Here is a 26,461-nt window from a genome sequence, read left to right as displayed (position 1 = left end):
CTAGTGAGATGAGAACTAATTAACGTCCAATTTCAACTGAAATGCATGTGACCTTCCAGTATGTGGTTATTTCATGGTTAGCCCACATAACCCCCAATTATTGGTTATTTGAATTATTTGTAAAAAATGTTGATATCGACATTTTTTTCAAGATTTCATTGGCAAAATTGAATTGGCAAAAACCTCGAGCATTGCCTAATGAGACCAGCTCAAAGAGTATCCAGTTACATGTGTTATCGTGGTTAATTTGGCAGAGAAATTCCATTAATTCTCAGGAGATTGACCATTAAAAATTGCTGGTATTTATTTTTTGTACAAAATGTATGTTTACAAGTTGAAATATAAAATTCCTAGAGTAAAAGTTACCACCTATGCTCTAATTTTTCAATGGCTTAAATTATTTCAGGGTATATGACCAGTAGGGTAGAAGAATTAAGTTATGTGTCGTCATGATGTCTATAAGTTTAATTTAAAAAATTAATCTCTTCTTTTATGGGATGCTCACTATTTTAATTCGAGGTATTCTCAAACACTGTTGGAAATATCCTCAACCCTTTCACACCAAATGTTGGCAGTAGCTGACTAGCATTTTCATACATAAAAGACCTAACGTATACTTATTTATACGTAATTCACGCCACGTGAATTTTTCAACAAAAACGAACAGACGTCCGCTAAAAGAGACATGGGGGAGGGAAGTGACCACTAAGGCAGCAATGGTCGGAGTTATACAGGCTCTGCTTGAGACCCAGCTTAGCGAGACCTTAGGGCCACTCCTCAGCAATCGGGCCCATCTATTCATTTATGAGCCTCCTCATAGCAGGAATTTGTTGTGAAGTAGTTATATTGCCAATGGTTTTTGCTAATAAAAATTTTGTTGCATACTCTACTTATTATATTTGAAATGAGTTCTTTGTTTTTTATGAAAATGAACAATTTTTAAATGATATTGTAGTGTTGCTGTTACGGAATTCCTGGATTTAATGTGTAAGTGCCTTGTGTGTCACTAAGTTTGTACATAATTATCAACGCTAGAAATTCATTTAACACATTCAGTGCAGAACACGTTAATTGACGTGGTCCTGTCTAAGCCGAAATACAGAGCATGTCAATTGACGTGCCCTGCCGGTCAGGCCAGGAACCCTTTTTCCGCCCACACTGAATGTGTTAAAATTCTACAATGCTTAAAAAAATGTCAGTCATTCTTACATAAGTCTAAATTATTAAAAATCAAAGCAATATGTATTGAAAAAACACCACTAATCCAATGAATTGACCTTGAACTCATGCTAAAAAAGGGTTAGAGGGTCTAGTCCAATGGCTAAGGTAGTAGCTGGGCACCCCATTGAGTTGGGTCCCAAATTGGAGAGACAAGAATTCCAGGGTGATCCCTCCCCAAATAAGAGCTCCGTACTGAGAGTTTAAAAATATTATCATGCCTCTTGGAGCATGAAAAAAAAATTTCCCTCCTTAGGCACCAGCTGGAAAGGGTTAAAAAAATTCGGCCCCAAAAATAGCACTTTCTCCACCATAGCATGAACTGAATTTGAGTACTACCTCTCTCCTCCTTTAAAGTAAATTTCTTTACGAGTTTTCCACCAGGTAAGGTCTTCTGCTGCCAAGAAAAGCAGAAGTCATGAAGCATTGTAAGTTTGAGAAATTTTCATCCACATTATTTCACCCTTTTAACCTCTTTTATTTTTATTATTAGTATTTTGGGCTAAAGAATGATAAAGACCCTAATGGTTAGAGACATAAATGATGGAATAATGGAAATTATCAGAGAAAGTTGGCATTTCTTTAGAATTAGATGTATGTAATCATGTTTCCTGAAGGTGACACCAGCAATGGATACAAAAGTTTGAGTAAATGAAGTCTTAGAAACAGCAAGTTAAAAATGCATCACAGTACACTGCACTGTAGCAACAACTTTAATCCAAATTGAGAAATCAGTTCAGTATCGGGATTAGTATTTGGGGGAGGTGACCAAAAGAGAGTAACACCTTTGCATCACTAGGTTTCAGAGTCAAATACCAGCAATCGAAGAGATATTCTCAGGGCCACAATGATCCATCGATAGGTACTGTGAGGAGGTCATTGAAAGTATGTATAGCACTCTTTTCGGTGGGTGGGATGCCAACCAAATGATTATTTAACCCTTTTACTACCACCAGGCCGATACATTGGCCCTTGATGGTTGAGCAAAAACTGCCAGGGGCCGATTTATCGGCCCGAATTATTTCACTTTTTTCGTGATTGTGGCCTTTTCAACGACTGTAATATATGTAAACCCCCATAATCTATCTATGGTTATAAGACGTAAATATATCTTAAGAATTGGGAAAAAAATCTACAGGTATTAAATAAAATTGATTAGCTGAAAATTTTTAAATCTTAAATGTAGCTAATTCTGGAAAATAGCCTTGGCAGTCTTCGTACATCCCACCTGAAATAGGCTGGCAGCAAAAGGGTTAAAACCCGCAGTTCCAAGAACAGCTCATCGGTGTCCGCATTATGCCAGATGTGTGATCCCCCTGAGATTGCCTTCAAAGCAGCGTGGCATTTCTTGCAAACCACTTTCCCAGGTTTTGAACATGCCGCCGTATATTGCCCATCATTTCGTCAGTGATGTATCGTTCTTGGAAAGAATAAGTTAAGTGCGTTTCACTAAGATCACAATTTGATTGAACGAGGGTTTCTCCCCAATCTTTCGATAATGGAGTAAATGACCTCAAACTGTTAACTGCCCCCTCATCATCATCAGTCAACAATCCTAAGATTGGTTTGACGCAGCTCTCCATTTCTCTCTCCTATCCGCTAATCTCTTCATAGCTACATATTTATTCTCTTTTACATCCTTTATAACCTGTCCTATATAACTCATTCGGGGCTGTCCCTTGCCCTTTTTCCCTTCCACTTGTCCTTCAACGATTGTCTTCATCAGACCATCGTGCCTCAAAATGTGGCCAACTAAGTTGTCCCTTCTTCTGCTTAATGTTTTTAGGAGGCTTCTCTTTTCTCCTACTCTCCTTAGCACTTCATGGTTACTCACACGGTCAATCCATTTTATCTTCATCATTCTTCGGTAGCACCACATTTCGAATGCTTCCACTCTTGACTTCTCTGCTGCTGTCAACGTCCAAGCCTCGCTTCCATAGAGAAAAATACTCTATATGTAGCATCTGATGAATTATTTCCTTACTTCTATGCTGGTATTTTCAGCTGTAAGAAGATTCTTCTTTTTGTAGAAAGCCCTCTTCGCCTGCGCTATTCTACTGTGTATTTCTTTCTTGCTCTGTCCATCGCTGGTAATGCGGCTTCCCAGGTAAGAGAACTCGTTCACCTCTTCAAGCTTATGCTTTCCTAGGTTGATGTTTGTTTTAGCCTCCTCTCTTTTACTGCAAACTAATATCTTAGCTAATTCTTTTTGTTGATTTTCAGCTGATATCTGGCCATTGTCCTTTCCATGTTTGTCAACGTCTTCTTCAAATCCTTCTCTGTCTCGGCTATGACTGCTATGTCGTCAGCAAATCGCAGCATACTAATTTTTTCTCCGTGGATATTGACACCCGAAGCTTTCTGCTTGATTTCTGAACTGCCCCCTAGAAATCATAAACTATAGCGATACACATGGGGAAACTTAGCCCTACTTCTGCTTTCTGTAATTTCAATTTTTACGTCACCATATCTAACATAATTTTTATCATGAATCAGCATTTAATTATAAGCTAAGAAAAAAGGAAGTTGTCATTTATTTCTATTGAGCCTACAAGTCCCAAACATGAGGCAGACCACTATCAGGTTGTGGCCTTTTAAATTCGTGACAACAAGTTTTGCCTGCTCTCCTGCTAGAAAATATGCGGCTAAATCCATGCGAAGCCACGACCCGAGAAATGTCTCCTCAGTATAATGCTGCTCCCAAAATCTTTCAACTCACTTGATTGTCCACTCTAATGCTTAACAAATAAATTTTTGTAGAATGTCCTCTCAACTGTATGAGTCCTTTCCATCATAGCCATGGAGAATTTAAATATCAATAATGCTTGTGCAGGAGGAAAAATTTGAGCAATGAGTGATGAAGAATAAAAATTAAAGGAAGGATAAATGCCAGGAAAGGATTCCACCAGCTCATAAGTTGGAGTGGTTCAAACTATACAAATAATGTTTACTTGATGCCACAGTTATTGGAGAACAGAATAGGTGACGAGGCTGGGAGAAAGAATGACTTCATGTCGTGGTGGACCCCAACCCCCGGACAACGGGAAATTTTTGGAAAAATGACATACCTGGATGTACATTTTACATCATTTTGGAACTAAACATTTAACTTTAAGCAGATGCATGTTATTAAATTTCAAAACTAGACAATAGTTCTAAATGTCTTTTTTCTTTCTCTGGGGTTTTGGGGGGATCTATCCCCTCATCCCCCCATAGTTACGCCACTGCACTGGACACACCATAAGACCAGACTATTCAGTATGCAGTACTCTTGGCAATTTCCTTATTCGTTTCCCTCAAAATAATATTAATAATATCATGCATAGATATCTCATTATCCAACAAAATATTTGCGGCCAACAAGAATTTCCCGAAGGAATAACAAGTATACTTAATAGTAGTGTATGGGAAATAAATATAGGAAATTGGGAAGCAACCAAAACAGATATTTGGTGCCAAGACTGTGGGTTTCGTGACCATAAAACCCGGTGAATGGAACACAAGGCAATGAACTGCCGGGTCATCGGTTCAAATAGAAGCGTCTGACTCGGTAAACATAATATCGCTTGAACGGAACCGTTTATGATTTTTGAAGAAAAATCAAAGGTTTCCTAAGGAAATGAACTGGCCTCTCCACAATGATGTACGAATTTCACATAACATAGGTTTATCTCGACCCACCACAAGGATTGAGGTGACTTTAACAGATCCTTCCACGGTAATTCCAGTACGTAACACTGGCACACCGAAAACCACTTGCATATTTTCCAAACTTTCAACGATAAAGAAACTTAAGTTTTGATGACTGAATGAGCAACACCTCATTTTGTGAACAGCATAACTTTTCAGAGTGAACATTCCCATGTTTTCCAGCAAATAAAAACACTAATTTTTACTTACACCAAATCAGAGGAAGATATACCCCGATTCTGCAGATTTACCTGAACCAGTTTCATTTTTGGGAGACGACAGAGTAACGGAGCAAAGTTTTGGGAGCCAGATAGAATACTCACTACATAAACACAATGACTATCAACACATAATAAGTTGAAATTGCAAAAGAGTCAGATTTATTTAACACTGAAAATTTATAGCAGTTCTGGTTTGTACCTGTAAACTTCCAGAGATCGGTTTCAATGATTAGAAAGGCAGTATTCCCACCACACGGTATCCGATAATTATCACAGATGGACTTCACCACTCATTTCCCTTCCTAAATTAGAATTGAAATCTGATAGACAACTGCACATACAAATGGATGCTTCGAATGTCTAGAAAACCGCAAGTAATAATTATTTCGTGCATAATTGCGGCACATTACGACATCAATTATAAGGGGTTCGCAGTTATTCAACTTTCGATTGAAGAGTTGATGTTTTCTCCGGCTTCGAAGAAAGGCGCTAAAAGCGGAGCCTGAACGTCGTATTGAAGCGCTCTCGCATTGTGAATTACGTACCTCCCTTCTGTCCTTTCCTAGGGAGTCCGCCATTGTTGCCGTAGTGTCTTTTCGAACGGAGGAAGAAATCGGCAAACATCCAAAATGGTAAGTCTAATTTTGTATTATACTCACATGTTTTCGGTGTGTTACATATGCGCCAAGCTATATACCAAATTTCATTAATGGGGGTTTATTCTGAAATCAAATAAATGCGAAATTTCCACTTGACGTCAGGACCTCGTTTTCCGAATATGCCATGCGAGTTAAGTATTGACTTGCTTACGTGGGTTGTGTTCTGAACGTTAACGTGACTTGTGGCCCGTAAATAGTATACTTAATAACCTAAAATGGTAAATGCTGCAATTTTGATTTGTTTTTAATTATTTATTGTCAATTTCGTCGCAGATATGAGCGACAATATGTTCAAATGTGATGTGCGCGTATCGATTGTCCCCGAGTTTGCTGTATGGTTTTTATTCGCAATTAGTTAAGTTTGTTTTGTTGGTATGCAATGGGAATTAGTATTATCGGAGTTCTAAATCATGTCGCGTACGCGATAAAAAGTGGCATGCATGCAAGTGGTTTGCTGAACGTAGTGAATCATGATGCTTGTTTTTACAGGTGAACTTCACTGTAGACGAGATACGTGTCATGATGGACAAAAAGCGTAATATACGAAATATGTCCGTCATAGCTCACGTAGATCATGGGAAGTCTACATTGACTGACTCCCTGGTATCGAAAGCTGGTATTATTGCCAGTGCTAAAGCTGGAGAGACGCGATTTACCGATACCCGTAAAGACGAGCAGGAGCGGTGCATTACCATCAAATCCACGTGAGTACACCCGTCACTGCTGTTGATACTTGTGGGATAAATAAGTATGGACCATTTTCTAAGTTCCGTTTTTCAGTGCCATTTCCATGTACTTCGAGCTTGAGGATAAGGACTGTGTCTTCATCACGAATCCTGACCAGCGTGACAAGGGAGAGAAGGGTTTCTTGATCAATCTCATCGATTCTCCAGGACACGTCGACTTTTCCAGTGAAGTCACTGCTGCCCTTCGTGTGACAGATGGAGCTCTCGTTGTTGTTGATTGCGTTTCTGGTAAGTCTTCTTAATGCATTTTTGTGATCTGTGAGCTTACTACTCTGTAATGAATTATCGGTGGAATTCATGTGTCATCTTCCCATACAGGTGTGTGTGTGCAAACCGAAACTGTCCTTAGACAAGCCATTGCCGAGAGGATTAAGCCTGTGCTATTTATGAACAAGATGGACCGAGCTTTATTAGAGTTGCAACTAGAGCAAGAAGATTTGTATCAAACTTTCCAAAGAATTGTAGAAAACGTTAACGTAATCATCGCCACCTACAGTGACGATAGTGGCCCTATGGGAGAAGTCCGGGTATGTGGCAAAATATCCCTATTATGTAAAATACGAATGTTACCCTATCATAATCGTCCTTGATTCTCGGTTGAGGGAAATGTTTCATCTGCATGTCTTGTCATTTACAGGTTGACCCCAGCCGTGGAAGCGTTGGTTTTGGATCTGGTCTTCATGGATGGGCTTTCACGCTTAAGCAGTTTGCTGAGATGTACGCTGAGAAGTTCAAGATCGATGTCGTTAAGCTCATGAATAGGTAACTTGAGAGTTTAATTCCTTTCATATTAGAACACCCCATGCAGTAAACTGGTCGTGAGATAACATATATCTCGTAATTTCAATTTTCCTACAGGCTCTGGGGTGAGAGTTTTTTCAACACCAACACTAAGAAGTGGGCCAAGCAGAAGGATGATGACAACAAGAGATCTTTCAGCTTGTATGTCCTGGACCCAATTTACAAGGTAATTGGTTGGAATTGGAGTAACAAGTAGTGACGAACTAATCCCCTGATGATTATTTATTACAGACCTGTTCTGAATGTAGTTGAGTGTTAACCTTTTTCTGATTATTTTAGTCCTGCCTATTGGTCATGATTGTGTCGGTATCATGCTAATGCTAGATGTTTTTTTGTAGGTATTTGATGCCATCATGAATTACAAGAAAGATCAAGTAACCAGCCTCCTTACTAAGTTGAACATCGAATTGAAGGGAGATGACAAAGATAAGGATGGAAAGGCACTTCTCAAGGTAAGATGCGAATGGCTTCAGGGTTGAGTTCTTAGTATGATGATATATAACACAGACCTGTTCTGATATTCTGATGACTTCCGTTAACTGACATAGTGGTCTGCTTTGGTTAGACATTTTTGTGTTGGTGTGAAACTTAATGCTGATTTCCTTCACGCTTCAGGTTGTCATGCGCACTTGGCTGCCAGCTGGAGAGGCTCTGCTTCAGATGATAGCCATTCACCTCCCATCTCCTGTTGTGGCCCAAAAGTACCGAATGGAAATGCTTTATGAAGGACCCCATGATGATGAGGCTGCCATTGGTGTGAAGGTAAATTTCTCCCGAGTTGGCAATACTGTAGTTCAATTCTAGAATAGCAAGAATGTCAGAAATAAGATTTTTTTCCTGATAATTGACCTGTGGGAAGGGTGAAAATCCATTAGGGTGAATGTTGATGAATGTGTTCACGAGAGTTCACATACCATTCATAGTTTCCATGCTGATGAAATACCTAACTCTGGTATATTTTTCACTGTAGTTCTAATTCACAAATAAAATAGCTTTCGCTTCAGCCTCTGACCCGTACTGCTTGGGAAGAATTTCCAGGAAATTATAATTAGTTAGGGAAAATATCGTTTCATTTTACTGTATTGATAATTTGTTGATCTTAACTCTTTTTCTTCTCATTTCAGAACTGTGACCCTAATGCTCCATTGATGATGTACATCTCCAAAATGGTACCCACCTCTGATAAGGGTAGATTCTATGCATTTGGACGTGTTTTCTCTGGAAAGGTAATGCTAGCTAATGGTGGTTACTAAAATTCTTCTAGTAAAATTCAACGTTACTAAGTTTCTTTTCCTTTCCATAGGTTGCCACTGGTATGAAGGCTAGGATCATGGGACCAAATTTCACTCCAGGCAAAAAGGAAGATTTGTATGAGAAGGCCATCCAGAGAACCATCCTCATGATGGGTCGTTATGTTGAGGCCATTGAAGATGTGCCAAGTGGTAAATATGCTTATAATAATTACTATTGTAACTAGTAACAGTGTTCTTAGTCGGGTATAATAATTATTAATATTTTCCCCTGCTCCTGCCCTTATCCTTTTGTCTCATTTGGAGCTGGCTGTATTTGGTTATCGTAACTTGTTGCATTTGTTCTTGGGTTAGTCGAATTTCATTGTTGGAATGCCTTGACTGGAAGGGACTGATTTTCCTTGGTGAAACAGCCTGTGCATTACTGAAGGGAATTTCTCCACTGAATTTGGCCAGAAGTTTTAAAATGTGTATCAGATGAGCCTATGAGAGTTGAATGAGCAATGGTAATAATTTATTGTCCACAAATGTGCACCAATTATGTGGAAAATTAAAAGTGGTACTGGGTTTTGGAAGGAAAAGCTCATCTTCATTATGAGTAGTTGGTGTATTTGTCCTGGAAAAACTAAATTTGAAAATCCATTGGTTTTTAAATTAGTCTTATGAAAAAAAGCATCATGGATAACATAAAGATATCCATACTGGTAATTCAAATACTAGGTGTATGGGGATACAGATCAATATTATGAGGAATTGAATCTTAACGACGTTGTGACACATTTGTGTATCACCAAGTGTGCTGTGCCAAATGGATTGAAAAACTTGTTCATTGGTATTAATGCTCCATTGAATTTGCCATGTGGTCCATGTTCAATAAGAAATTGTTCAATACTACCATGATAGTTAAATATATTGGTTTGCATGAAGCATTTGCAAGTGATACCTAGATATTGTGTTAAATTTGCAAAGTATTCTTTGATATTGTGAACAAAAATATCTTGGTGGTTGGGACTTTAATTTTTCTGAAAAATTGCTGGTGGCACATTTTATGAGTTTTACTCCGTTACTTGCTCACTTTTACTCAGTATTTTTCTTAGTTGACGAATTCTTAGCAAGTTAATAATATTCATGTATAATTATTTGTTGGTTTTATTGTGGAAATAATTGCATATTGTAAATTCCACTGCTGTCTAAATTTACTGTATTGTTTAAAAATTTTCACTATGGAATTTCTCCACTAAGGGCCCCCGCGCACTGGCAGCTTTTACAAAGCAACTATTTAGTTGCTTAGAGGAAGTCCCTATGGAACACACGGCAGCTGCGGCAACTAAAAAGTTGCCCGTGCGTGGTACAGTCAATTTCGTGTGTTTCATTTGAACATCCACAGAGCAACTAAATAGTTGCTTTGTAAAAGTTGCTAGTGTGCGGGGGCCCTGAGTGACACATGAGTGTATTTCTTTTGGTAGCTTGGATATCATTATTTTGAATGCACTGCATGAAATTCATTGTTGCTGAATGGAGCGACAAAGAGGGGGTTTTTCTCTCTGACAGTGACTTCATAAGCACGACCTCTGCCACATATGCCATAGTGGAAACTTGTGATATCAACACCTTGTTTGGTAAAACCCATCCTGAAGTTTGCTCTGAGAAAATGGCTTGGTGGTGCAACTGGCTAACTTGCTTGATTGTCAATTGGGAGATGCAGGTTTTGAATTCCGGCTTAATCATATGTATATTTTCATGGCAAACTTCATCCTTAGGTGTAATTAGTTTGAACTTCTAAAATTAATTTTAGTGCACCCATTTTACTTGATTTTTTCTTTTTTGAAATTGATTTAACCTGCTAACCCCACCTTACATGTTTTCTTACATATTTCAGGTAACATTTGTGGGCTGGTTGGTGTTGATCAATTCCTGGTTAAAACTGGTACCATTACAACTTTCAAGGATGCCCATAACATGAGAGTGATGAAGTTCAGTGTCTCTCCTGTTGTGCGTGTTGCTGTAGAACCCAAAAACCCTGCTGATTTGCCCAAACTAGTGGAAGGTAAATAGTTTTGGATTTGTAAGCTTGTGTTAAAGAGCTAAGCGAGAAGAATAGGCCATTGAACCACATCTATTTTTCAGGTTTGAAGAGATTGGCCAAATCTGATCCCATGGTACAGTGTATTATTGAGGAATCTGGTGAGCACATCATTGCTGGAGCCGGTGAACTTCATTTGGAAATTTGTTTGAAGGTATGATAATGATTTTGTGTGAATCACTAGATCATTGGAATATTTTTCTGATTTTGGTATTAATGCCTCTGATGTCTTTCAGGATCTGGAGGAAGACCATGCTTGCATCCCTATTAAGAAATCTGATCCAGTTGTGTCTTACAGAGAAACTGTTTCTGAAGAGTCCGACCAAATGTGTCTCTCTAAATCCCCTAACAAACATAATAGGCTTTTCATGAAGGCTGTTCCCATGCCCGATGGCTTGGCTGAGGACATTGACAAGGTAATTTAGTTAACCCTTTTGTTTATTTGCTGGCATTGAAACAAATGGATGGTGTCTTCGAGAATCTAACATTTACTATTATCTTGTTGTCAGGGTGAAGTCAACCCACGTGATGATTTCAAGAGCCGTGCTCGTTACCTTGGTGAGAAGTACGACTACGATGTGACCGAAGCCCGTAAAATCTGGTGTTTTGGACCTGATGGAACTGGGCCAAATATTTTGATTGATTGCACAAAGGGAGTTCAATACCTCAATGAAATTAAGGATTCAGTTGTTGCTGGGTTCCAGTGGGCAACGAAGGAGGTCTTTATCAAATACATATTGTCCTCTTTTATGTATCTTCAGTGGTGATTGTTTTTCAGTTACTTATAGGTTTTGTTTTCCAACTTTAGGGTGTGCTCTCAGAAGAAAACTTGAGAGGTGTCCGATTCAACATCTATGATGTGACATTGCATGCTGATGCTATTCACAGAGGAGGTGGCCAAATCATTCCAACCACACGTAGGTGTCTGTATGCTTGTATCCTGACTGCTCAGCCACGTTTGATGGAGCCTGTTTACTTGTGTGAAGTTCAGGTATATAGAATTATTGTTAGAGTTCTTATGTCTTGTACTCATGGTTATCTTGAACGTGAGGTATTCTGAATTGTGAACTTTATTTTCAGTGTCCAGAGGTGGCTGTTGGAGGCATCTATGGTGTGTTGAATAGACGTCGTGGACATGTCTTTGAAGAAATGCAAGTTGCTGGAACTCCAATGTTTGTTGTTAAGGCGTACCTTCCTGTCAACGAGTCATTTGGTAAGGCATTGTTCTTGTGAGTTTGCGTGTCTGAATTGGGTATATTTTTATTTTTATTGACTTTATTTCTTGTTTTTAGGCTTCACTGCTGATCTCCGCAGCAATACAGGTGGACAGGCATTCCCACAGTGTGTGTTTGACCACTGGCAAGTGCTTCCCGGTGACCCACTGGAGCTTAGCACAAGGCCATACACCGTTGTACAGGTAAATTGTGCTTTTATACTATCCCCTTGTCAGTTCATCAATGTTGACATGAGTGATGAATTAAACACTTACTGAATTTATCTTTACAGGACACAAGGAAGAGGAAGGGGCTGAAGGAGGGCTTACCTGATTTAGCTCAATATCTTGATAAATTGTAAACGGTTGATTGTATAAACTATTTAATATAAGGTGTACACCCAGATGAAGGGGAAGGGTTATCAAATTTTTTTTGGCAACGGCCACTTTAACGACGTGGACATTTTATTTTTTTTAATGATTGAAGGTGATGATGGATTCTGTATAAATTTGGAGCTGCTTGAAACAGCAATGCGCAGCATGTATCAATGTCATGCCTGAATAAAATGTAAAACAATTTTTATGTAATTCTTGCTTGAATCAATATCCCATATCCTAACATCATCATTGGTCAACAATCCTCGGATTGGTTTGACGCAGCTCTCCACTCTATTCTCCTATCAGCTAATCTTTTCACACCTACGTATTTCTTCTTTCACATCTCTTTTTACTTGTTCCATATATTTTGTTCGAGGTCTTCCTTTTCCGTTCTTGCCTTCCACTTGCCCTTCGATGATTGTCTTCATCATGTCTCAAGATGTGGGCTATAAGGTTCTTCCGTCTTCTTATTAAGGTTTTCATGTGGCTTCTCTTCTCTCCTTCCCTCCTTAGGACTTCCTCGTCACTAACTCGGTCGATCCATTTGATTTTCATCATTCTTCTGTAGCACCACATTTCGAAGGCCTCTATCCTTACTTTCTCCGCTGCGGTCATTGTCCATGCCTCACTTCCGTATAGGAGCATACTCCAGATGTAAGTTCTTATGAATTATTTCTCTACCCATATCCTTTATAACGGCATAGTGATGGTGATGATATAAAGATCTGTGAACAATGCCGTGGTAGCTAACGGAAGTACGTCACGGGAAACCATTTTTGTTTACATTATCTAGTGGAAGTACCGTAATCATGAATTGAGAAAAAAAGATTAGCGATCCTCAATTGTCAAAAGAGGCGAAGACTGATGAAAGAAATTTTTATGCACTGCAGGGAGTTCATAGCAAAAATTTCTTCGCCTGTGACGTGACATCTTTCACGGTTCGGAAGCGCTTTTTTGTTACGCATATGTTTCTGCTGCCTGCAATGACGTAAAGCTCGAATCTCGGACGGTGACATTTCAAGCAGTAGGATAATGGATACACTACAAGGATGTTGGGAAAACTTGCCGAGCGTGATATTGTTGGAAATATTTTCATATTTGTCCCATGAAGAAAAGATAAGTGCTTCATCAGTATGTCGGCAGTGGAGATGCACGTTATTTCACTCTACCTTTCTACAAAGCATACATTTTAAGGCAAGAGGTGAAGATGTTAACAGTTTGGCTAGAACGCGTTATCTGTCTAGCTGTTTTGCAAAGAAATTGCGCAATGCCATTGTTAGCTTGGATTCGCTAAACCCTCTTTGTGTGCGTGAAGTTGCTCGAGTGCTGCAGAAGTTAAGTGAAAATTCTTTTGTGCGTAGACTAATACTTAAACCAAGCCACTGTAGATTTGAGTGTCCTGGCTCTGAGCGTGAACAGCAACATTTTATTGAAAGGTAATGGAATTATGGCGTTATCTCATTTATTATTACACATTCCTCGTATACTTGTTTAAATTGCTCAATCGTCTACGTTATTAGTTCTTTTGTGCCATTACGTAGTCTAATTGCCTATATTGTACCTAATCACTCGCTCGTTCTCTTGCAGAAATATCATTTCACCGCTCAAAACAATCATTAAACATAGTCGGGAGTTAGAAGCCCTTAGCTTGGGATGTTCAGAAGAACTGGCAACTTATTCCTGTGTGTTGTTGAATCTGTTGGGTCGTTTCCAATCACGCTCCCTGCGACAACTTCATTTAGCCTCTGTTAAGGATGATCCAAACAATTATATCATTTTAGATCTTAATTACTCATTCTTTCAGCCATTTCATATGCTCCAGGTAATACACGTATTAACTTTATCTTCACGCCGATGACCCTATGGTGATAATGTGTCGTATGATTTCACTTTTCGTGCTTTCCTTTAAGGTGCTCAGCATTGATTATGACTATGTCAGTGATGGTTTATTGGAAGTTTTTACCAAGCCTTCAAATGGTGGTCTCAAATGTCTCATTATTCACGTGCATGGAATAACGAAGCATCATCCTAATACTTCAAATCAAGCGTGGTCATTGTTTTGTCAGTACAAGTAAGTACATTGCAACTGGCATCGTACTCTCAAAAGGTCAGCCGATACTTTTAAGGTTGACATGCGTATTTTTCATTTCCATAGCCCACAATGTGAGCTGCGGCTGACATTGATACACTCCTATGATGCTGTGGAAGTTCTTCACTCAGATATTTTGCGGTCTAGCATGCCACTGACTCATCTGAAAGCATTCTTTTGTGAACAGGTTGGTTGATAGCAGCAATATATAATTAATCTGTCAGAAATGGGGAAGTTAATGGACAATAATACTATTTAAACTTTCTAGGTAAATTTGGCAACGTTAAATTTGCTCTCAGTATGGTTTTACAAAACGCTGCGCTCAGTCTGGTGGGTGGATTCTTGCTCGTCAGCACTTTTAATCGATGCAGTGGATGAGGGACAGCCGGATCCCTTAGTGATGGCTGCGTGGAGGTGCACTCACCTGGAAGAGTTAGTTTTGATAGGTAAAACGTCACATATATCAACGCAATATGCCAAGCGTGGCGACCTTGTAACAATGCAGTGTCATTGGTGTAATTAGCTGATGAATGCTTTGATAATGATATGCATTTTTTTGTTTCAAGGTTACAGATGTTATGATGCTGATTTAGTGGCTATTGCCAGATTAAGAGGCCCCAAACTGAAGAGGCTGGATGTAACTGAGGAAGATATAGTCGATTTCCTAGAATGTGAAAGCTTTATTGACTTACAATATGTAAGTTCTCTTTTGCTTTATTATCATTTACCATTGTTTATTTTTATTCATGTATCTTCTGAATTCAAGAGATGGGAGGCCTGTTCAATTGATAAATTATTTTTAGCTGAGTGTACTATTTTACATGTCTAGTATATAAGTATATTAAACTCAATGCATAGGAGTTGTGGGATTATGTTTAGAGAAACCTTATGCTGTCTGTGCATGGGTCAACTAATTTGCAGCTAGTTTTTAATGGGTTGAGCTTGCAAATTTCAGGGATTGAAACAGGTGGATGCTTATGGGTAACCGTGGAAAATGCATTAAAAAGTTACCCAATTAATCAAGTGGTGATAAATTGCTTTGATTGCAATGACAGCCACATCTATCATGGTATTTTATCCCACAGTCAGCTCACAAGTGCCCTATTAACGATAAGTGTTGATGGATTTATAATAGTTTTACATATTTACATTTCAGTGTAACTTAGTAACAAGTTCATTTTATGTGGTGCCTCTCAATTTACCAGGAAAACTTTTTTTGACCTTGAAATAGGTGGACTGAAGGAAAACCTATTGCAAAACTCGCTGGTTTCATGTAACCTTGCTTGCAGATTGTAAAACTCAATAGAACCTTCAGAGTATGTTGACAGCATCCTTCCCCTGCACTACCGCTCCGTGTATTGTATTGTTATGTTATCTGATGAGGGCATGTGTAGATAGCTGCATATCAAATTTATGTCTGGTGGGAAACTTTTATACTGTTAAGAAGTGGTTTGATTTGATAATGCTGAGAATTTTGCTGATTCAGTCTTGTTTCTCCATCTGCAGATTTCATGTTGTAGTGAAGTTGCCTTTCTCCAGTTTTTACATTCTTTTTCTTACTTCAGTGAGTTCTGAGACTTCATCCATGATCCATGGATTTTTCTTGGCAGATTATCTTATTCCAGGATGTGTAATTCTCAATAGAGTTAGCTAAATGATTTGGTATTTGGGGGAGGCAACCGACAGCTGAAGTCATTTGCGCCATGAGCGAAGGGTGGGTAAGGAAGGGAGGAGAGAAACCTGGCATCAGCATTAACGGAAGGGAGGAGAGAAAGCATAAGCATTAACTTGCTCTTAACGAAAGGCGCCAAGGGGACCATGGTTTAACGTCTCATCCGACGGATGGAGTGTTGCGCTTGAAACGTCCTCCACATAGCATTCAAGCAGGGATCGGACAATCTCTGAAAACTCTCTGCCACCGCTGGGATATGAACCCGAGCCCACGGGATGGGGAGCCAACGCTCTAGCCACCACACCAACCTGATCTCCAGCTAGCTAAATGTTGTACTCAATGATCTTAAATGATAGCTGTTGGCCAGTGGGGAAAGGATGGTTGGGAGGTGTTAGGAAGTGGTAGATTAGGGAGCTTCAGGGGCGGATCCAGGATTTTTTTCTGGGAGGGGCACAAGCAAGGCCGTATCCAGGATTTTGTTCTGGGTGGGGCACAACGATACCTCGTAATACAAAACGAACGCAATCATAATGGGACCGTATTAAAAATCTTGCATATTTTTGAGGGTCTGGGGGGGGCACGTGCCCCTGTGCCCCCCCCCTGGATCCGCCTATCCGGGGAGCTTTAAAGGATTTTGGTTAAGAGAGAGAGTGAGAGGTATCAGTATAGCAAAAAAAAGTATTGAAAAAAATGCATTATCCATTAATTCTATGAATATGCTGTGCTTTCTGTGGGCAACCATCCTCTCTACCATCTTGCAGATCATTCCAGAGGCGACCTTAAGGCAGACAAGCTTTTAGTACTGCAAGCATACAAAGGCTCACAGGCGTGCCCATGAGTCACCATTACCATCCTGGCCACCTTCCCTTCTTCTTGAGTCTTCAACTCTCCATTTCAAACCCATTATACTAATAGTCATTGAGGAAATTATTTAGCCATATGTTTTCTGAGCTAGTAACCTAAGTCCCTCATTTTTTACTGTTACTGGAATTGTGAATGCCGTTATGAATTTTTTGTGGTTCTGCAACTCCTATTAGAATAACCTTTTGGAGTTGAATTTGATTCTAACCCTTTAATTTCAGGTATTTAACCCAATTTTATTTATTAAAGATTTAAGAAAGTAAAAATTTTTTAATTACAAAACACGGTGTGAAAATTAAAGATATCATACAACCTTCAACCCTAGGCAAATTATCTTTTCCATAGTCAAAGAATTGTGAGTCATAGATGGTCAAAGTTGAGCTGGCCCATGCATGGACGTGCGATTTTTATTACAAGAAAGACAGATATAAAAGTATTGATGAGCCATATTCAGACTTTGCTGGTAACTTCATTCTTATTTCATATCTGGGTTTGAAGTTTCGTAAACTTTTATTTATGTATTTGAATGAAATAAGCTTAAGTGGAATAAATATTGATTTCACCTGTTCAGCTTTTGAGAATCACATGCTTTACCAATGAAGTCTGCAACCTTAGTAGCATGTTTTTGATGTTGTCATATTATATGGTCATGAAGGTCTGGATAGCGAGCGCAAACATTACTTTTTCATGTTATTTAAACCTGGTGCTATTTCCTGATGGCTTCAACTGAGTAAAATGGTATCTGGTTGTAAACAAACTACCATAAATAAAATCGTAATTCAAATAATGGTAGATAACTCATAATAAATAGCATACAACAATAGATAACTAGAGATGACTGTAGTAAATCAATATTTACATCGGGGGAGTATGGGACGACGAAAAATAATGAACAAGTATGTATCAGTAAGTGACGGCAGATTCAGGAGAAATATGTGGAGGAGTTCTGGTAAAAATGCACATGAAGGTGAAAAGGACAAAAATGGGGAAATAAAGACGGCAGGAAGCAGAGACGAGGAGGTATCAAGGCAACAAAAGAGGTACCAGTAATTTATAGAGGGGCCAGGAAGGAATAGGGAGAGAGAGACAAGAGATACACCATATAACCCAAGGAATAAAATATATATGTAATGATATGGCTTTGGCCAGGGAAGTTCTGAGCGACGAAGAGTACATGTCGACGCTAGTTCCTTATGATGACCTGAGAGCCTCACTCAGAAATGCTCTACTGGAACAGTGAGGGGAGTCATGGAGGACTCTGAATAATAACCAACTCCTCTTCCCGGATCATTCGGAGAGAGGAGGTAGTTATCAAACGGTTGAGGATAGGGCACTGCCCTTTGACTCGTGCGTATCCCTTTCCTGAAGATAAGGAACCTCCCCAATGTGATGATTGTAGATACCCGCTTAGTATTCGACATATCGTCATAGAATGTGATAAGTGCCGCAATGCACAGAGACGGATTAATCCAGGGAGAGACCTAGAATCCCTTCTAGGGGACCACCGTACTAATTTAAATAATACCCTTCAGTTCCTCGAGGAATAAGTCTTTTTAATAAAATTTAAGTTTACTCACCCATTTCACTTACTCAAAATGTACAGTGGCTATCTTTTTATTCTATTTCCATTGAAATATCAGAATTAAATGATATAGATGTGGTGCGAAATGACCTAGCTGTCAACGCACCCTAAATCATAATACTACTACTACCATATGACTCAAAACTTCATTTGCAGCTGTGGGAATGAAGGCAGAATTTCCCAGCTACTTATAAGTGTAGCCTTTCAGAATAATAAAAGAAAGAAGTACAAAAACCTCCATAACTAACATTTTTGCTAACTGAAAAATAACATAAATGTATTGAGACTGGAGCATAGAGAATAACATTGTAAATTGAGCCCAATGTATCTTTACAAAGCTCTAAATATTGGTGTTGCTTATGCAAAAGTTAATTTCTTATTAGAGGAAGTTTTAAACTATTTAAATGTTTGAACAAAATGTTTTCATGTATGTGTTTTATATTAATAACAACCATTAATCCCTCCATCATTGTCAGTGTTTGGGTAATTGCAAAGGTTTATTGAATTTGTTTTAAATATGTAAGAAAAATGTGACTGAGTAGGTTATATGATATTTTTTTGGGAATCTATAATTAATGTTGAACTAACTAGATAAAAAATTAATTAATCTGATGTAGCGTGTTCAATGTATTTTTCTTGTAGGCACAACTTGATTCTTTAAGATTGTACGATATCAATGATTCTTAAGTGAGAATTATGTATTACCTTGGTTGATTCATGATGCTAATTTTTTTCTGCCCGAATATAATTCATCCTTAGGAGGTAAGCCAAGCCCTGAAGCGCAGTTGGCAGCCGCTCTCTTTAGACAAGTTGGATGATGTTATTCACAGCCCCTCAGCTGGAGATTCAGACGAATTCATCCTTCCAGTTGTTCTTCAAGATCAAGATTGGTAAAAGCTATCATATATATAAATTATTTTTGTGAAATGATATAATTATTTTCATATGGTTTGTTCAAAATTTTTGTATGTTTAATATTGGTTGGCAGTTACAGCAGTTAGCATGCATATAAATTTGATTTTTCCAAGTTATTCTGGATTATAAACTTCAGCCTGAGGCTAGGTTGTTTTTAATTACAAGCTTTGGGAGAGTTATTGCTTTATAAGTTTCTAGCAAGCACAATTAATTTTTTAGATGTTCTTTGTGCATTTCTTTTAATTAGTGAATTCTATTACTGGTGCTTAGTTAATGATTATAATGCGATGTCACTTTGAATACCCATGCGTTTTCAGTACAGATATTAACAGGACATTATATTGGAAAAAACCTCTGTGAATATCTGTAGGATTAAGGGATCTGACATACCTAATTAATTTGCGTGCTCTTCTGTGAATGTGGTTTTGAAAGACATTCAAAAGTATTGGATTTAATCGTTTAGGGGCTGACTGAAGTTTTGAATGCTTCAGCTTTATTGATGTGATCTTTTTTTTTGTAAATTTTACATGTTTAGTGTAGGCTTCCTGATTTAGTCTGTGATACTCCTGGGCATAATTTTAAGTCCCTTGAGAGTCTGTTATCCTATGAGAAGTTTGTACAACTTGTCAACAGACTGTTTAGCTCTAATAGTTGGAAGCAGAAGTGTTTTTATTTTCCCATCGTAAGCTAAACCTTAAAACCATTGGTATAGTCCTTTGGTACCAATATATACAAAGACTATATATATATATTTAAAATCATCTCATGATACCATGGACAAGTGGCCCGTTTGATGAAAGCATAGGAATTAATCCCATATTTAAAGAGACATCCAAGATAAGGTTAAAAGTATAAAGATTTTACGCCGGTTAACCTGTTATTTTCCATCAGATATTTCTGTTATCTTGGATATAGTCATAAAAAGAGAGAAACGACTGGTGCTGTGTACCATAAAAAATCAGATTTTTATAAGTATTAAGTGCTAAATGACAAATGGTATTGGGGTTTGAAGACTGTGATATAAGTAAGGAGGAGTTAAATCGTGGACATCTTTTTAAGTACGGGTCCCTGGGATGATATAGAACTTGAGCCCAGATAATAATTTATGTCCAATTTTAAAAGAGAAGATCAGGAGTGAACTGATCAAGGTACTTATAGGATGTATACATTATACAGGCTGGTCCCTGTTGTAATAGTTTGTTTTAGCCCATACAAGAGTGCGCACACTCCATCAAATGTTGAACAACTGAAATAGTATTATGTTCCTACAGTATGGTCCACCCAGGTAAAAAGACCTGCATTTGTGTAGATAACGTCATTACAGAGGGTTTTATTTTTTTTACCAACTTTTATGTAGTCATCATTCCATGGGGATATCCTTTTTATAAAATATTTTATTCTAATTGTTTATATCTTCACACAAAGGATAGTTAATCCAACAAAGACACTAGTCGTGTGACGAAATAGGTTTTTCCCTGTTTCTCAGAGGAATGACAGGCTAAAAAATATTTATCCCATAATATAAAGAAGTTAACTAAGCATTGTTGCTTTGCCAAGAAGCACTATCACTAATCATTGAGCTATTGGTGTTATTTTTAAAGCAGGTGTGTCTGTGTGATATTTGTATTACAAAACCTTTAATTTTGTATTCAATTGGAAGCTGATGTCTATACATGAAATGGCCTACTATGAAAGAATAAGTTTGGCGATGCATTTATGAAATCAGTCGTGGATTGATTGTTGCCCTGCTGGTGATGGTGTTTCTGAGTAGAGCTTTAGATTTAGAAGTGAAAGTAATAATTAAAAAAACCAACGTTTTTAAGAGGGAAGTGGATTTTATTAAAGAGGCAATTTTGCTCAAAAGTTCTCACTAACCCATAGAGCAAAAAATGAAGCAACTGAAATGCTGTTGAAATGTTTATGTGAACAACCTCTCTAAATACATACATCAATCCCCCATCATTCCAGTCCAAAGATACGGGTATACTACTAAAAAGTAGGTGGTCTTGGAAAGATTAACACAAAAGATTAGTGAGAGCAGAAACGATAGAATATATTTAAAGGAAAAAATAATGGGCACTTGGTTTTATTTAAGTGCCAATAGTGCTCTCAAGAAATCCCCTATTAAAGAGTGAATGTGGTGCGTTCAGAGTGATAAATAAAAGTTATTCAAAAGGGAATGATTGTAAGTCCAACTTAACAAAAAGCACGGTGTTAAGATGGCCGAGTGTAATACAAGTTTTATATAGTTTTTTACATCAAGGAAACTTAAACATGATCACTTTTAACCGGTTTCCGAAAGCATGTTTAATACAATGTATGACTGAAATTTTGGAGACTGCAATCAGACTCAGTCAGTCTGTTTCACCAGTCATATGTTTTCCTGGTCAGCGAAACTATGTATTTCAATGTGTGTAAAAGAGCATAGGATGATAGTGTTTTTTGAACTTCTGAGGTAGCCCAACTTTGAACATTTGCCTTACAAACATTGATTAAAATTCAATGGGATTTTTCCTGGAAATACATGCACGTGAAACAAAAACAAGTGTTGGGGAATATTTATTTTGTTTTTATTTACCTCGTCGGGTTTTACTGTTAAATTTCTGGTGATATCAGATTGTTAACAGTTGTGCACCTCATAGATGTACGCTTAACTTATGGCCAATGCCATTAGCATCTCATGTGGAAATTATCATATTTTGGGGCGTATTTTATCCATTTGGAACTTAATTGATTTATTTATTCACATAGTGTTTTTAATTTAGGAAAAAAATGCCTTGTCAAAATTAGGTCCTTTTCATGCATGAAAACACTGTTAACACAGAATAACAAAAGAAACAATGGAATAATTTCCACAATACTCATTTCACATGCAGTTAGTACTGGATGTTTATTTTTTCTAAGGCAAGTTTGCTTATAAATGGCTACTTTGGGCTTCTAACGCAAATAGTTGGTCAAAGTTATAAAATGCCACCTAAACAATTGTAACATCAGGGAGTCGAACACGGACACCTGGTTAATGATCTGGTGTGCTTGCTATGCAAGTGACTTACCCAAGTTTCCCTTATATTCAAACAAAAAAAATACCCTTTCGATCAACTCCTTTAATCTCCACCACGTGGGGGATTGTGGGCAGCTTTAACACTCGGGACAATTTTCGCTTGAAAGGTTCCATCCAGTTTGTAAGTAGGTAGGGAAATTAAAAAAAATAACTGGGCACCTTTGGTTTCATTTCTTTGAGTGCCAAAATGAGATCTCAGAAAGAATAGAGGGCTTGGCACTATTGTGCTGCAGAGGTTTTGTAACCTGGGATTGTATTTTGTTGTATGAGCCTTCAACAATGTGGCTCAAAAAAGAAGAAAAAACTATTATCTCATATACACAGGCAAAATAGATTCATGTCACCTGAATCTCACTTTGCAAGAACAATTTGATGACAAGCTTACAGAAATGTCATCGAGGTTTGACCTCATATTTCAATTTTAAATGGTTGATTGGTATTGCAAAGATTATATAGGTGGTGGGCAATTCGCATTTGATTTTTTTCCATTTAATATATACATAAATAGTAGTAAATGAACTGTTAGGTTCAAAATATTTTTCTTTGGCATGCGTAAGCTATGTTAAAAATTTATGTAGTCATTGTGAACATGTAGCCTTCTAGGCATTTCTCAGTTCACTAAACTCTATGCTGTAGTAACATATACTCTACCATGCATTCCTGTTCATTTGCTACAAATGTATGGATAATTTGGCTGTAGTTATGTGGCAAATGCCAAATGACATTACCTACATATTTAAACATAGTTTTCTGTAATTATTGTGATGCATATCCATGTAGTATATATTTTTGGTTGGACATTAAAAAGGCAAATTATTTTCAAATACATATATATTGAAGTAATTTATGTTTTCATAAATTCTGGTGTCGCTCTCTTTCAGAAGACAATGTAATTCCCTTTATAAAATCTTATAATGTTTTAAATATGTAGCTGGAATATTTGACTGAAGTATACATATGCACGTATGTGCTTTACTGTTATTGTATACAGTGTGGAAAAATAAGTTAATAAAATTATAGTCCAGAATTGTGGTTTACTCTTTGAAACATGTTAACCTTCACAACATAATGTGTACATATTAGGCAAGTTAATTTAATTTCTTGCAGGTAAAAATTTTTATGCATGTAAAATTGCCAGGTTAATATTTTAGGATTATTTTCTGAAACATTCAATGCTTGAAGATTCCATTTTGAACAGCAGGGGTAGGCAACCTTATAATACCTGTTGATCAAATGCTTGAATTGACTTGGTTAACCCTTTCTCTGTTAGTGGACTAATATATCTGTCCTTATGTGCAGAAACTGCCAAAGTTTTTGTAAAAACTAATCTTAAATGAAAATTATTAAACTGTGTTTTTTAATCGATCCAGCACGTAGGAGCATAGATTAACATATTTACACCGAAAATTCGCGTTTTGAACTACCTCACTTGAGATTATAGGGAGGAGGTAATTTAACAACGTAATTTATGCCATTCAGATTGTTTTGAATACTGATGCAGTGATTTAAGGATTTAATGCTAGGATAAAATTTTATATCATCAGCGTATTGCATGAATTTAACAAATATATATATTATTTATAAATAGATTAAAAAGAAATGGACCAAGATGGGATCCCTGATGGATGCCAAATTTGACATTAAAATCATGAGTTGTATGATTTAATCTTCAAATTCTGTTGTCTTTCATTCAAATACCTCGTCAACTAAGATAGAAGATTACCAGTAAATCCATATGCTGTAAGCTTTGCTAGTAAATGATAGGTACTCATGGAATCAAAGGCAGCAATGAAGTCTGAATACAGTGCGTTCACCTGGTGTCCAAAATCAATAGAGGCTAAAATGTTCATTTGAAAGATGATTAGGTGTGTGGTGGTTGAAAGCCCTGGATGAAAACCATATTGCTCCTCTAGTTCTATTTTCAAACGAACGTCTTATTCTATTGGGAACTATACTTTCAAAAGCTTATGCTGTACTTGATTCAGTAGTTATTATATATAATTATTTACATCAGAATCTTAAATAGGTGCAATATGATTTAGGCTGTGTTTTAGGCTTGGAATTTTTTGAGTACCCCCATCAGAAATTTTTACAAAAAAATTTACCCCTCCTCAGCTACCAATACCCTGAATGATTCCCTCACTCCACATGGAGCCTGATGAACAGGTGCATGGAGGAGAGTGAATAATGGAGCTACTTCCCTCCCCTGCTGTTTTTATTCCCCCTCCATGTGGTGTATTACCAGTTTTACCTTGTGTTCTAGTCCAACCGGACAATGCCGAGAAGAATTTTGCCAAAATCGTGGTGAGAGTGAGATATCATCATCGGGAAAAGCCCCCTGTCACTTCACCCCACTGCCTTGAACCCGAAAGGAAGCAACAGCTCTCCTAATTTCCCCTTCTTTCATGACTCAGGGAGAACTGAGTTCCCCTCCTCAATGTAACTCGTGCTCATGCAAGTCTCTCTCTCTCTCTCATGTCTTTACAGGCCCTTGCAAACCCCTTCCACTTCAATTTATTTTCTGAATATCATGCTCCCATTCTGTATTTATTTTGTCTGAGGTTCTCTTTAAATGACATGGTAAGTAATGATATGATATTCTGTGGTGTGTAATCAGCATAGAACAGTGAAAATAAAACGTGATTATTATTTCATATTGCAAAGTATCTAGTGAAATACATCTAAAGCACAGCTATCGCGTCTGTTATAAAATCATTTTATTACTTACAATGCATCATATTTCATTAAATATGAGTTCTTTAATAAATAAAAGCGAACAAACTTTGTATAAATCCACCAATTTATTATCCACCTTCCACCTACCTTCTTCCTCCCGATATCACATGATATATAAGGATGTTTGTTTCCTTGTAGCCTTTGTACCTGATGATGATGCTGCTGCGTCGAAACTAGTAAACTTAATAAATTGGTGGATTTATACATAGTTTGTTCGCTTTTATTTATTAGAATGAACCTCCACAAAGTTGAGCCTGTTACGATAGAGATTATGAGTTCTTTATGTACATTACGGATGTTTTAACTTTGTTAAACTTTCAATACATTTATATTTTTTGTTCCCCTAAAAAGTGCTAAAATAATGAAAATCTGATGACAAGCTACACTCACCATTGCAACATTTGGCAATGAAAGATCATGGTGAGCTACACTCGTCATTTCAGCGCAAGGGGTTAATGTTCAGGCCTCGCCCACAATAGCTTAAAATCTGCCTAGTTTTACTCTTTGTCAAATGTAAGGGTCAACATTTTCGAATTTTGGTTTTATTATTCATTGTTGAGCTTCAATGCCTAGTTGATTTTTATCTTTGATTTTGTTTGTCTTTCTTAAGGCCTGTTTACACGATACATTAACACACACGAGTTAATGTACGTTTGCGTGAATGATTTTTGCGGACCGGAACGAAACATGTACGAATGCATGAACCAAATTAGAACAGGTTCTATTTTCTGTGCATGCATTCGCACAAGTTGGGTGGTTACACGGTGCATTTTGGCATTCATTCTCGCGTTCATACATTTAGACATTAACCCGTACGAGTTAATGTACCGTGTAAACAGGCCTTCATAGATTTCCCTCATTTGTCTCTCCAATAGGTGGAAACAATTCTTGTTCTCTACAGGGCCTAAATTAGTAAATTCTGGTTTGAAATCATTACACCACATTAGAAAGATACCCAAGGGTGATGATTGTTTGAATAATTCAGCTAGAGGCAGAGCAAGATAAGTACATACAATAACTTTTTAAAATGGTTGGATACCATCTTACTTAAACCGAAGTAATTGAGTTTTTTATAAACATCCTTAATAGTCATGTACAGGGAGGACAAATTAAGTGTGGTCATGAGAATAATAATCATTTACTGAGCAAAATATTTTATATTCATTTGAGAAATATTTGGCAATGAGATTTGGATCTTTAGGATAACTTACTCTTTCGTTGAATCTCACATGATAATTGCTTTATTGCACGAATTATAATCGAGACTAATCACCACTATGGCTCAT

At 37.5% G+C, this 26,461-nt stretch overlaps 2 protein-coding genes across 2 annotated transcripts; both read left to right on the top strand.

The window, feature by feature from the left end:
• Nucleotides 1-5,653: 5,653 nt before the first annotated feature.
• On the top strand, nucleotides 5,654-12,459 carry LOC124165128 (translation elongation factor 2). Its single transcript, XM_046542435.1, has 18 exons — nucleotides 5,654-5,761; nucleotides 6,278-6,492; nucleotides 6,569-6,762; nucleotides 6,853-7,061; nucleotides 7,172-7,296; nucleotides 7,393-7,501; nucleotides 7,674-7,787; nucleotides 7,951-8,097; nucleotides 8,460-8,561; nucleotides 8,639-8,777; nucleotides 10,465-10,632; nucleotides 10,713-10,822; nucleotides 10,905-11,084; nucleotides 11,178-11,387; nucleotides 11,477-11,659; nucleotides 11,749-11,881; nucleotides 11,961-12,085; nucleotides 12,175-12,459. Exons 1-18 carry the CDS (start codon nucleotides 5,759-5,761, stop codon nucleotides 12,241-12,243), a joined length of 2,535 nt encoding a protein of 844 aa, XP_046398391.1. The 5' UTR covers nucleotides 5,654-5,758; the 3' UTR covers nucleotides 12,244-12,459.
• A 585-nt stretch (nucleotides 12,460-13,044) lies between these two features.
• Nucleotides 13,045-23,466, top strand: LOC124166133 (F-box only protein 33). The gene is made up of 7 exons (XM_046543790.1): nucleotides 13,045-13,695; nucleotides 13,847-14,081; nucleotides 14,170-14,330; nucleotides 14,415-14,535; nucleotides 14,617-14,794; nucleotides 14,915-15,045; nucleotides 19,223-23,466. The coding sequence occupies exons 1-7, from the start codon at nucleotides 13,292-13,294 to the stop codon at nucleotides 19,355-19,357; spliced, it is 1,365 nt and encodes a 454-aa protein (XP_046399746.1). The 5' UTR covers nucleotides 13,045-13,291; the 3' UTR covers nucleotides 19,358-23,466.
• The last annotated feature ends 2,995 nt before the right edge of the window (nucleotides 23,467-26,461 follow it).

The sequence above is a fragment of the Ischnura elegans genome, chromosome 9, assembly GCF_921293095.1.
Source record: "Ischnura elegans chromosome 9, ioIscEleg1.1, whole genome shotgun sequence".
NCBI lineage: Eukaryota > Metazoa > Arthropoda > Insecta > Odonata > Coenagrionidae > Ischnura > Ischnura elegans.
Note: the sequence above shows the minus strand (reverse complement) of the source record. Positions and strands in the feature narration are given on the sequence as shown.